Here is a 12,123-nt window from a genome sequence, read left to right as displayed (position 1 = left end):
AAAAGAAACCAGGGTGCAGATAAAAGGTTTTCGAATGTACCTATTATATTTAATCTTTTACATAAAAATATCCCGTAAAGCATCTACACCCTTCTTGAGCACATCATTCCAGGATAAAGACAAACACTTGAGTCCCTTTCATGGTGTTCAAATCATGCTTCAAATAAACCCAAGAAATAATAAAAGGCCAATGGTAAATGCACAAGAACTGTATGTTGTTCAACAATAAAAGGCAGCTTAATACTTATAGGGCAGCTGCAGCTCCGTTACATTTATGTTACTAATACTACCATTCACTAGAGGTATTCAGTGTGGAGATTTATTTTTACTTCAAAGGGAATGATTTTTTTTTTTTAAGAATTCTATTTTTCCGAGAGAGAGAAAGAGAGAGAGAGAGAGAGAGAGCACAAGCCAGGGGAGGGGCCAAGGGAGAGGTAGAAGCAGGCTCTCTGCTGGTTAGGGATCCCCCGATGCAAAACTGGATCCCAGGATCCCTGTGATCATGACTTGAACAAAAGGCAGACACTTAACCAACTGAGTCACCAAGGTGCCCTGGGAATGATCATTTAATTTTTTTTTTTTATTCTATTGCAATAACTTTGGGACAATACTTTCTAGAAATCCTTTAGGAATAGACAACAAGGGCAGCCCCGGTGGTGCAGCGGTTTAGCGCCGCCTGCAGCCCAGGGCGTGATCCCGGAGACCATGGATCGAGTCCCACGTCAGGGTCTCTGCATGGAGCCTGCTTCTCCCTCTGCCTGTCCCTCTGCCTCTCTCTCTGTGTCTCTATGAATAAATAAATAAAATCTTTAAAAAAAAAAGGAATAGACAACAAGTTCATTAGTATATGTTTTTCGTAAAATAATATTTACCGGCTTTGTTCAGCACAATTTAATTAGCTGGCTATTATTTTTCTGTATTTCCTTTCTCTTTGAAATCATATCTTTAACTGGAAGAAGATATGAAAATGTCTCTGCCTCTAATCCAAATTTTTTCTGTTCCCTCTTGGAAACTACTCCTTTAAAAGTTTCATTAAAAAACAAAATAAAATAAAAATAGATAGATAGATAGATAGATATAGATATAGATGATAGATTTCTTTAGGTGGTGGTATTAATTTCATAACATAAAAAATTTCATAATATATAAAAATAGATATAGATCTCTTTAGGTGGTATTAATTTCATTCAATTACCTCATATAGAACTGTTGTGTTCCCATGTAGAAGAGGTCCATAACAGATATAGGAATGCCCAACAACCCAGCCTAAATCAGAGGCTGCCCACCACACCTAAAAAATAAGAAGATAGTAAACTACATAAACGTTCATCAGGGAAATGTCAAGTATCATGAATTTAAAACCACGATTACCTCTCCAGGTTTAAGTCCATAGATCGAAGACATTGTCCAGTTTAGCATTACAGCGTATCCCCCGGTGGGTCTAACAACACCCTAAAGGAAAGAAAACATGAAGTTAACATCAATAACCAATGTGTGAAGAGATTCTTTGCCTTCATACTATCCATCTTTAAAAGTTCCTGTTTTAAGTATTTTATATTCTATAAACTACATATGACTTTGGCTTTCATATAATTGTATTCGCATCAATATTTATTTGGCTCCCCCAATAATAAACAGAGAAAATTTTGTCTAGATCATCTCACTTGTAGAGTCCATTCTCACAGACCATTCTTGACTTTCTAAAGAAAACTCATGACCTCATAGAATCACATGCAATGACATTTCTTTTTCCAGGGGTGGCATAAATTAACAACATTACATTTGCAGACACTTTTTCCAGAACACAATGGGAACTCTCAAAATTAAGTGCAAAGTCAAACGTAATTGTGTTCTTCAAATAGAGCATAATATAAGGATGGCTATTCCTTGATATTATTAAATAATAGTAGGATGCTTAGAGGAAACAAAGTCATATTCTAACCGGAGCCTCATTACAATGCTATACTGGGGTTCCTGCTGTCATAGTATGAGAGCTAAATGATTCTTTCATGATGAATTCTGGAATTCTGACAAAGAAATCCTCCTGGGTTGGATCTAAGGCTGACAGATTTGCCTTATATTACATTTGGGGCAAAAGTAGGGATTGCTACATCACAGTATTACAGCTTTCACGAACCAGTTTCTAGCAGCTATCCACAATATTGAACATATTCAACTCTAATACAAGATTAATATTTGAAAACTGGCACAAGAGTCACCATAAATAAAAGCTGATGATAAATTTAATAATTGCATTTATTGCTTCACTATAAACATTAATCATCAGTGACTTAAAAAGGCTTAACTGCGGGAATATTCAAAATGATCAAGTGAATGCTTGCTTAAAAACAAGCTATATTTCATTCACATGCATTTGGAAGCATCTTCTAGTAGAGCAACTATTACTACTTTATGCAGAAAATAATTATTTTACCTAAAGGTAAACAGGGCCCTAATTAATAAATGTACTACTAGTTGGAATCTTTCGGCATAACTCACCAGCTTTAACGTACATGCGTGAATCAGAGAAATGAAAAACATACCGACTTTCCATTAGTGACTAAAGTAGCTGTTCTCCTTCGGTACCACTAATAAAACATAGGTATCAAGCTGTGGAACACACTTTATATCCCAGCAGAAACACCTGGCCCCTTGGCAAATGTCACATGCAGCTTCGTTGGCATTTGACAGCTACTCTCTGCGATGCATGACATGGTTAGCATGCAGCTGGCTCTCTGGATCATCATCGGAGTATTAGAAATCCTTAGCCCCCTGCCAGAAGATTCCACACGTGCATTTCTCCCATGTAAACTGAGCAGCTCTTTCCTCTTATATTCTGTACTATTTTTCTTGAACTTCACTCACTCATTAGTTTGTTTTTTTGAGATCTTTTCTTATGATTCAATACTTTGAGGAATTTGATATTAATCATTGCAATTTGCAACGTCACTAAATCTCCCCCTTGCAAAAAGACACCCCATCCAGATGAGGGATTGTTTGAAGTATCCTGAATACAAGCACCCAAACTAATTAGGATAGAAGGGTAAATTTTTAGATTATATGGTACAGAAGAGAAGATGAGTCAACTAGGAATGATAAAAAGGAAGAAAAGGCTAGAAAAAACATAAATGAGTAGTAATTCATTTGTAAAACTAAAAATATTATTGAAAGGAATAAGCGATTAAATTTCTTTTTACCTCTCAAGTGGACTTTATCCTTTACCCTTCTTTAAAGGATATTAACCAATGCTGTGTTCCCCATAAAATGGTGGAGGCTTAAGTCCATTTGGGCAAAAAAAGTGGGACTTAAAAATGAGATCATGAATGAAAAAATATTTAAAATTATACGGTATTTTTAATTTAACTTAGTATCTTATTAACAAAATTATTTCCTTAGTTCTAGCAATCATTGCTTTTTATTTTCCCTTGTGCTGATATCATTCAAAAGACAGAAACTGTTAAAGCAATTAAAGGTTTCCATAAAAAGTTCTCATTAAAAACAACTGAAATGGAGCTACTGGAGAGAAAAGCTGTGATGTTTGTTTTTCATTGGTCTTTGATAACAATTTTTATTTTTTATCGATGAGTATAAAAATTTCTATAAAGTAACATTTTACCATTCATTAATCTAGATAATAGATCTGAAATTTAGTCTTTTTCTCTAAAATATTTGGGTAATAGTTTTCAATTTTCTGTGTATTTGATATGGTGTAGAGAAAAAAACTGTATAATTTCATGTTCTTCATGTAGATCTTTCATAAAAAGTTTTAAGTAAAATAAAAATTGAAAGATTAGGTTTACAAAGATAATTTCTTTGTTATAATATTAATATGTGACTAAAAAATAAGACGATAAAGTATTTTTTTGGTTTCTTACTCATAATCATATTTTCCAAGTAACGATAATTAAAAAGCGAAAGAGAAACTTTGTTCAGCCTCTGAAAACACATAAACAATTCTCAAAAACGAAATCATTATACTCTAATAGTCCAAATAAATCTGAAACTAAAAACTCTTTTAAAACATATTTGAGGGATCCCTGGGTGGCGCAGCGGTTTGGCGTCTGCCTTTGGCCCAGGGCGCGATCCTGGAGATCCGGGATCGAATCCCACGTCAGGCTCCCGGTGCATGGAGCCTGCTTCTCCCTCTGCCTGTGTCTCTGCCTCTCTCTCTCTCTCTCTCTCTCTCTGTGTGACTATCATAAATAAATAAAAATGTAAAAAAAATTAAAAAAAAATAAAACATATTTGAAATCTTAAGTATAAGGTAAAAACATTTAATATCAGTGCTTACCCCTAAAGTCCAAGCATGCTGCATTTTACTCTTTTGAATGTCTGTTATTACTTTCCTTATGTACTTAATACTCCAACTACCTTAAAAGTAAAAACACTGGATGTACTAATACATTGTCAGAAAAGCCCTGTAAAAAAAAAAAAAAGAAAGAAAGGAAAGAAAAGAAAAAAGAAAAGCCCTGCAACCTGCCAATATACTGTTCTGGTTTTTGGAGCATTAGCTATAACACTTTAAAGTCTTCTGGGGAACTTGAAAATTTTCTGGGTGGGAGTAACACTCTATACTCCAAATAAAGACACGAAAGTGAATTCTAGCTCAAAAATGCAAGAGAAGACAATGTTTTGCTCTTTAATACGAAACAACAACACATTTTTAATGTATATGGGCATTTATTTAAGAACTTCAATCCACACAGGTAAAGTTAAAGGCTGGTTATTAGTCACCCACGAACGGGACCACAAAATCATCCCAGATGGTTCTTTATGACTTCCAGCTTAATGAGCTGCCTTTGAAAACAAGGAAAACCACAAAATTTCATAAATGGGGCTATTAAGACATAAAATATGAAAACATAAGACATGTCAGCACCGAGTGCGGTATGCAGTGTTCGTTGCCACAATGTAAGAAAAATACAGAACAATATGGGTTTTATCAGAAGAAGATGAAAGACTGAGTATGGTTAGATTAAGAGTTTGGGATTCTTCATCCCAAAAGTTTTTTCTTTTTTAGTGGATCTATAAAAATCTGGAAAGCAGATCTCACAATACTCAGGGAAGGGAAGTGTGGAGTACTCCAGAGAACGTCATACTAAGTTGAGCTCCTCTGTCATCCGACTCTGCACCGTGCTTGTACAAAACATAATATGCATATTTCCATCCATGAGGTATGTATTTATTCACGCATGCATGTGTAAATATAGATGCTTACGTGTGTGTGCACACGTGTTATAATTTGGCCTGAAAAGTTGAGGTGAAGAACAAAAGAAGAAAGGGTAAATAAATATTTTACCTAACTAAAAGAAATCCATCACCCCCATGGCTGGGGTCCGTGAGTCAAGAAATAAAAGATACAGTTCTGATTACTTAAAAAAAAAAATCCAACAGATCAACAATAATCTTGTCCTTATAATGGCTTTACAGATGATATCTCTTCTTTCTAGAATGAACCACCGCTCCCACCTCTTCCCTGATCCCCGTTAGCTCCTACTTCATCACACAAGTACTCAAAGACATCATGAAAATACCACGTCATCTCAAAGCCATCTCCAACCCCACAGTTTGTGTTAAGTGTCTTTCCTGTTTCTTCCTTGGCTCCTGGGCCAGCAAACGTCTTTGGAGTAACCAGCCTGACCTAGGGCTGTGTCCCTGCCCCGCCCCGCCCACCCCCCCCCACACACACACACTGAGAAAGCCTCTTCATCTCCAGCACGGTAACTGCCATGGAACAGGCATGTAATACATTTGTTGACTGATTCAATACTGTGAACAGTTGAGTGAATAATGTACATGTAAGAAAAATACAATTCCTTTTTTTTTTTTTTTTTTGAGTAGTCTTCTATGTTGGGAGAAAGCTTTGAAACTTATAGAACCTAGTGAATCATATTAGTTGAAATGGAATGGTTCCATTTGGGATAGAGCATCAAACATAAAATCTCTTGCTACAGGCTTTCGGATAACTCTGAAGCTGCCTCTACAGATGGTACTTTAGCAGCAATATAATTTTTTATTGATCTGAACAACTGTGAGATAAGAGGCAAAAGTATAGCAAGTTCAGCATTTTAACTGCAAGAATTGTACCACAGATTAAAAAAAAAAAAGTTCACTGCTTTTTTATTTGACTTTCTCCTATTTTTTGCTCTAGGGTAAGAAATATGAATGTCACCTAACATATGTAGGAGTAGAAGTGACATAAATTGTGTTAATGTGCATCAGGACCAAAGGCCCACCACTTTCTCATCATGCCTTCCTTTCTTTTTCTTTTTCGTTTTTTTTGTTCATTTGCTTCTTTTTTTTCTTTCTTTTCTTCAAGTGTGCTTGACATACAATATTATGTCAGTTTCAGATACAACATAGTGATTCAATATTTATGTACATTGGGAAGTGATCACCATGACCAATCCAGCTACTGTCCATCACCATACAAAGCTGTTACATATGATTAACTCTATTCCTTATAGTTTGCACACATTATCCCCGTGTCTTATTTATTTCTTAACTGGAAGACAGTTACCTCTTTTCCCCCTTCCTCTATTTTGCCATCTCATCAGCCCCTCTCCTCTGGCAACCATCAGATTGTCCTCTGTATCCAGAGGTCTGTTTCTGTTTTGTTTCATTTTTTTCAATTTCATATATAAGTGAGTTCATATGGTATTTGTCTTTCTCTGACTTCTTTCACTTAACATGATATCCTCTCATGGTTTCCTTTCAATACTTTGCTTTCTTTCCCTCTTTATCCTACCCTCCTTTTCTGCTTTGGCACTGGGCTGGCTTTTTTTGTTTGTTAGCTTCTTGTGTGTGTTTGTGTGTGTGTGTGTGTGTGTGTGTGTGTGTGTGTGTGTGTGATTATCACTGTCCCTTCGTGATATCAAGGTGGAAGAAGATACATCACTAAATCTCCCCCTTGCAAAAACGACACCCCATCCAGATGAGGGATTCTTTGAAGTATCCTGAATACAAGCACCCAAACTAACCAGGATAGAAGCCCACAACACTGCAGAAATGTATGCAAAGCAGCTCAGTGTGGTTGCAGGAATATTTACAGCAGCTGACAGATTAACCTATCACACAGCGACCTGACAAATCCAGGGCTGGCAGACGCAGAGATGCAAATATGCCCTAAATATATCTGCAACTTCTAACCAAAGAACAGATTGCCTTACGTGTGTCTTATATGTGCCTATGAGAAATGAGTATTTTTAAGCAGAATTATTTTTATGGGCTCACAACATTATTTTTCCTCATGAAGATCAAAGATTGAGAGAACAAATTATAGGATGACATGAAATTTATATTTAAATGCTTCATAAATGTATGTGTGCTCATCTTTCCTGTACTTCTATTCTGGGAATCCAAATATTACAATTTCATATCCCATTAATCCTGATTGTACCTGCCAAAAGTGAAATGAGAATCTTATGAATAAAGAGGAATCTGGGAACTAACTGGAGAAGCAAAAGATCATTTAAAGAATCTTCTGAGGATTTACCATGGCCCAATTCTTAGGACAGTGACATACTGCAGCCAAAGACGTCTGAAATATATTCTAGGACCTCTGAGAACGTGCAATGTTATGCAGATAAGTAAACAAAAACTAGTAGGCATAAGACAGAATAAAATAAATGGCATAAAGGTTTGCTGACAATGTATAATTTTGATTCAACTGAAATTCCAAAGTGAGGGGATGAAGGAAGTAGTCCTGAGGGACCTTGAGATACGACTACTTTTTCTTGCCCTTCTACATGCCCTACTTTGCAAAACCTACTCACTCCCATGCTTAAACACCAGAGCTCTGTACTGAGGACCCACAAAGGGTCTCAAGGTCTATCTCCCAACCCACATGCACTTCTGAGACCCAGACCTTCACCTCCAACTTCTGGCTAGGCGTCTCCATGTTAATGGCCCAGAGATGCGTCACACTCAATATGTTCCAAAATTCCGAGTTTCTCCTGCCCCAACCCACCCCCTGTGTTTAGTAAATATCCAAAACCATCATTCTCCTGTGCTCTCAGTTTCAAATCTTGGACCCCTCCTCTGCCTCACTCTTATCTTTGAACGAATTCTGATTTCTGTTAATTAGATGCTCTCCCAAATGAAGTCCTAAAAGCCTGAAAATGAATCTCCTTGCCTCCATTGTATGTACTTGTCTATCTTCACACCAAAATGTTGCTAGGGTTTACCTTCCTTCATATTCTTCTCTCTCGCTTAAGTAGCATTAGTGTTCCCCATCCCTTATATACAGAATATAACCTAAACTTCTCGGCTAAATTTTGAGTCTGGCTCCTGCCTATATATCTAGTCATTTCTCCTCTGCACTTGTACCATATGCACTAGCCATCCTGGAAACTTCCTTGCACGCTCCTTCCCTTGCTTATGCTAACCCTTTCTGCCTATATGCCCTCCTCTCTGTGATGCCACTCTATGAAGAACTTTTATTCATCCTTCATATGTCATCTTATAAGAGCTTTCTTTGACCATCCTTTGGTGGAACAGCTCTCCCATTCTTCCCACTATTTGGTCCCATTACCCTTTATTTCTCCTCATAACACTTTTCATACATTACATAGCTTTTTGTTTAATGTCTGTGTCCTGGCTATAGAATATAAACTTCTAAAAAGAGAGCCAGACACATATATGGGTGCTCAGTGATATCTGTGGAACTTAATGACTGTAAGAGACCAATGTCATCTTTTCCAAGAGAGAGAGAAAAAGAGAGGGTGTTGTCTCCTGGGTACGGAACAATAACACAGCCTCCCTATCAGGGAGATGTTCCTGTGCAAAAAATAAAGACCAAAGGAACAATTCAGAGAGCAAGACTGACTCAGGACTGGCCTCTGAGCACCAAAGACGGACCTTGATCTTGACAGGCCAGAGGAGGTGCTAACATCCAGATGCCTTTGTCCACTGAGCTTGGTCACAACGTCTCAAGTGTTGAGTGCCTGTCTTCCGGCGAGGCCTCATCTTCTCATTCCCCTCTGTCCTTCTGAGATCAGTGTTTTGGCCAGCTGGAGACACACACACACACACACAGAACAAAAAACCTCCATCCAGTCTGCATTCATATATACTTCAACCCACTAGACTGAAGGGACTGTGGTTCACTCATATCTTTTAGCACAGAATGAACAGTCAATACACATATATTGAATGGAGCTGAATTCAACACAGAGATCTCCACACAATGAAAGCCTTCTCCAATCTACTGAAACAGATTATCTTCAAGATGGTACATTAGGAAGAAAATGAGAATGAATGAATCTTCAAATGATCTTCAGTTTGGGCATGTAGGACTCCAAAAGAGAAGTTCTTGACCCAGACAAAACCTGGAAAAAGCAAGCCTCCTTATTTGGAACCACCACTTTTCAGATTTGATGCCCTATATGTTACTGTCATTTCTACCACATAGGCTGAGTCAGTTTTGAGTCACTGACAAGCTCTTCTGTTCCTGTTGTAAAGATCTCCATCCAGGCCACAGTGAAATTCAGGGTAATTTAAAATCCTGAAGTGGCACAAATGTTTTTATAAGAATCCTTCAGGCTTATAGGAGCTAAAGTGATTTTTGAAGGGTTCTTTTTTATTTGGTTAGGTTTGTTTTCAGGGTCAGGAGTTTCCTCTCTCATGTTCATACTTTTCTATGAGATTATAATTTTCTGAATCCCCTTTTATTTTATAGCCAAACATTCAGTTAGACTCTATGTGACTGATGTATAATGCAAAACTGCAAAAGGTAGGGGGTTATGATTTGGGTCCAAAAGATCATTTGGACTGCTTGAACAAGACATAGTCATCAAAATGAAGGAATATTTTTCAGATGACCAGAGTTGTTAAAGAAATCCTAAGACATGATTCTACAATGACACAAATATATTTATCTATATGCATTTATTTATTTATTTTATTCACTCAACAAAAATTTATTAAGTACCAAGCTACATACCAAGCATGATTGTAGACTAAAATGTAATAAAGCATGGTCTCTGTCCTCGGAGAGAATACATTCCTTACCAAATGTTTCATTTTATACAGGCAAATGCGTTTTATATGGGACATCCTAATTTTTCTTTTTTTAAGACTAATCAAGTGGAACCACTATTTTAAAAATATGACAAATTATATCTCAGAACTCTGATGCTACAGAAATCTAATATTAATAAAGAGGCCACTGCTCTCATGGGATGCAAGTGATCGTGAAAGTCCCTTCCCCTAGTAAAATTTTATGATTCAGTGAATGTTGAACTCCTTAATAAAAATGAATAGGAAAATGACACTATAAGCCTTTGTGAAGTTGTATGAAGAAACAGTATTATTTAAAGACACAGACAAAAGTGGTATTTATTTGTTATCTGACACCTTCAACATACTGATGCTTCTAACTTTGTTTTGTGAAGACACCTTTCATGGTAAGCAGATTTAAAAATCCTTGAGTGTCTTCAGTGCTGCAAATCACATAGTTCAATACTCTGGATACACTGCCCATTGTTCAAACCGTCTACATCAATTCTCAAACTTGCGTTTATAATAAAGAATCAAATTCCCTTAGATCAAAAATCAATTCCATACTCCACAAAAGTTATATATCGGTTTAGAGAATAAAAATATTTCATTTAAAACAGTTTTGTAGAATTTTATTAAACCAACTGATGTTTTAATCATTAAAATTTGATTAAACCAATATCCATTCATCTTAATGGCTTACTAGAGCAATTGCAACTTGCTGATGTATGTGAAGATTTTGAAAGAAATCGAGGGAAAGCATCTGACATGAAATATGATTAATATTTTTCAGGATTTAAACACAACATTCCTTTAAGATATAAACTACCCAAGTCTAAATCTCTAGGTACAATCTGCATTTTTACTCAGTAATTAAACATTCTCAGGGCACAAAAAAATCTGCTGGTACAGATACTTATCCCTCAGAGAGCAAGTACCTTGGGCAGCCCCGTTGTTCCGGATGTGTAAAGAATATACAGCGGGTGTTCCGAAAGAACAGGAACACAGTCATGTGACTGTGCTTTGGCCATCTCTTCATCCCAATCAAGGTCACGACCTGGAACCAAAGGAACTGTCTCCTACACAGGAAGTATACAAAAATATGCACTGAACAAAGGAGGTTAAATCAGAACAGTGGAAACTGACTTAATCTATATATATTCGTCTGAGCATCTGCCTGAAAATCTAGGCCTAGACAGCACTAAATATCAGATTTATGACTATGTATTTCAGGGTCACGAGTTAAAAATATTCCTAAAAAGTCCAACAATTTGATATTGGCTTCAAACGAACTGACAAAAGAACATGTTTTTTCAAATCAAAGGATATCCTTAAGAAATCCAATGTGATGCAGTCATGTTTTCATCAACAGTCAGAACTTAGCTAACAGAGGTTCATGTTTTCCATAAACATATATACACTACTAACATTATAAGCCAATTTCTATTTTTTTAAATTTTTTTCTTTTATTTTGGAGCTAAAGTCTTCACAATGAAACGTCAACTCACCCATTAAAATGTTTCTTCATACAAGGGCAATTTAGAACTAATATTGTGTCTGTCTTTCCAAATGAGAAAATATTATATCATTTTCAGGGGTGGGGGAGAAATAAATTTTTGCTTTTCCAAAAACAAAAATTAGTTTTGAAAATTAATGAGCATATGTGACATATCTAAAATGCTATCCAATTTTTCCTCCATCAAAGTCACTGATTAATATAGTAGAAATGTTTATTTTCTTTTTGTTCCTAGAACCAAGCTCTGCGCTGTAAACTTTATGATAATAGAGTCATGAGTTAGTCAGAGACAAATTAGAAGAGATGAGACCTCTTTATTTAAAATACTGCCAACAAAACAAGCCAGACAGATAAAGAGCAGGGAAGTGGCTTATGGGAAAATTATTCTAATGAGGAGACAGCTATTTAAGTAGAATTAAGATTCAGTACATGTCTGATTATTTTCTGAAATGTTAACTAAGCCCCAGATGACACATCAGGAAGTTTATATTTGGTGAATTTATTAGTACAGGCACAGAGGCAAGGCTATACATTCCTCAGTGAAAATTAGTAAGATCCACCACCTACAGAGCATATGTAACCATTCATTTTATCAAGGTGATCCCCGA

At 36.4% G+C, this 12,123-nt stretch overlaps 1 protein-coding gene and 1 long non-coding RNA gene across 3 annotated transcripts in view; one reads left to right on the top strand and one right to left on the bottom strand.

The window, feature by feature from the left end:
• ACSS3 (acyl-CoA synthetase short chain family member 3) overlaps positions 1-12,123 on the bottom strand; it is a 142,482-nt gene that overhangs the window by 77,161 nt on the left and 53,198 nt on the right. For both annotated transcript variants that reach the window (XM_038558560.1, XM_038558561.1), the window contains 3 exons: positions 10,938-11,078; positions 1,372-1,452; positions 1,196-1,291 (listed from right to left, as the gene is read on the bottom strand). In XM_038558560.1, the coding sequence (XP_038414488.1) occupies positions 1,196-1,291; positions 1,372-1,452; positions 10,938-11,078 (318 nt within the window). The remainder of the gene's footprint in view (positions 1-1,195; positions 1,292-1,371; positions 1,453-10,937; positions 11,079-12,123) is intronic.
• LOC119869337 overlaps positions 1-12,123 on the top strand; it is a 29,479-nt gene that overhangs the window by 13,643 nt on the left and 3,713 nt on the right. Inside the window, exon 3 of the long non-coding RNA XR_005370410.1 lies at positions 5,021-5,174. This is a non-coding gene — a long non-coding RNA (uncharacterized LOC119869337). The remainder of the gene's footprint in view (positions 1-5,020; positions 5,175-12,123) is intronic.

The sequence above is a fragment of the Canis lupus genome, chromosome 15 (genome assembly GCF_011100685.1).
Source record: "Canis lupus familiaris isolate Mischka breed German Shepherd chromosome 15, alternate assembly UU_Cfam_GSD_1.0, whole genome shotgun sequence".
Taxonomy (NCBI): Eukaryota; Metazoa; Chordata; class Mammalia; order Carnivora; family Canidae; genus Canis; species Canis lupus.
The sequence above is the reverse complement of the archived record's forward strand: the minus strand, read 5'-3'. Positions and strand labels throughout refer to the sequence as shown.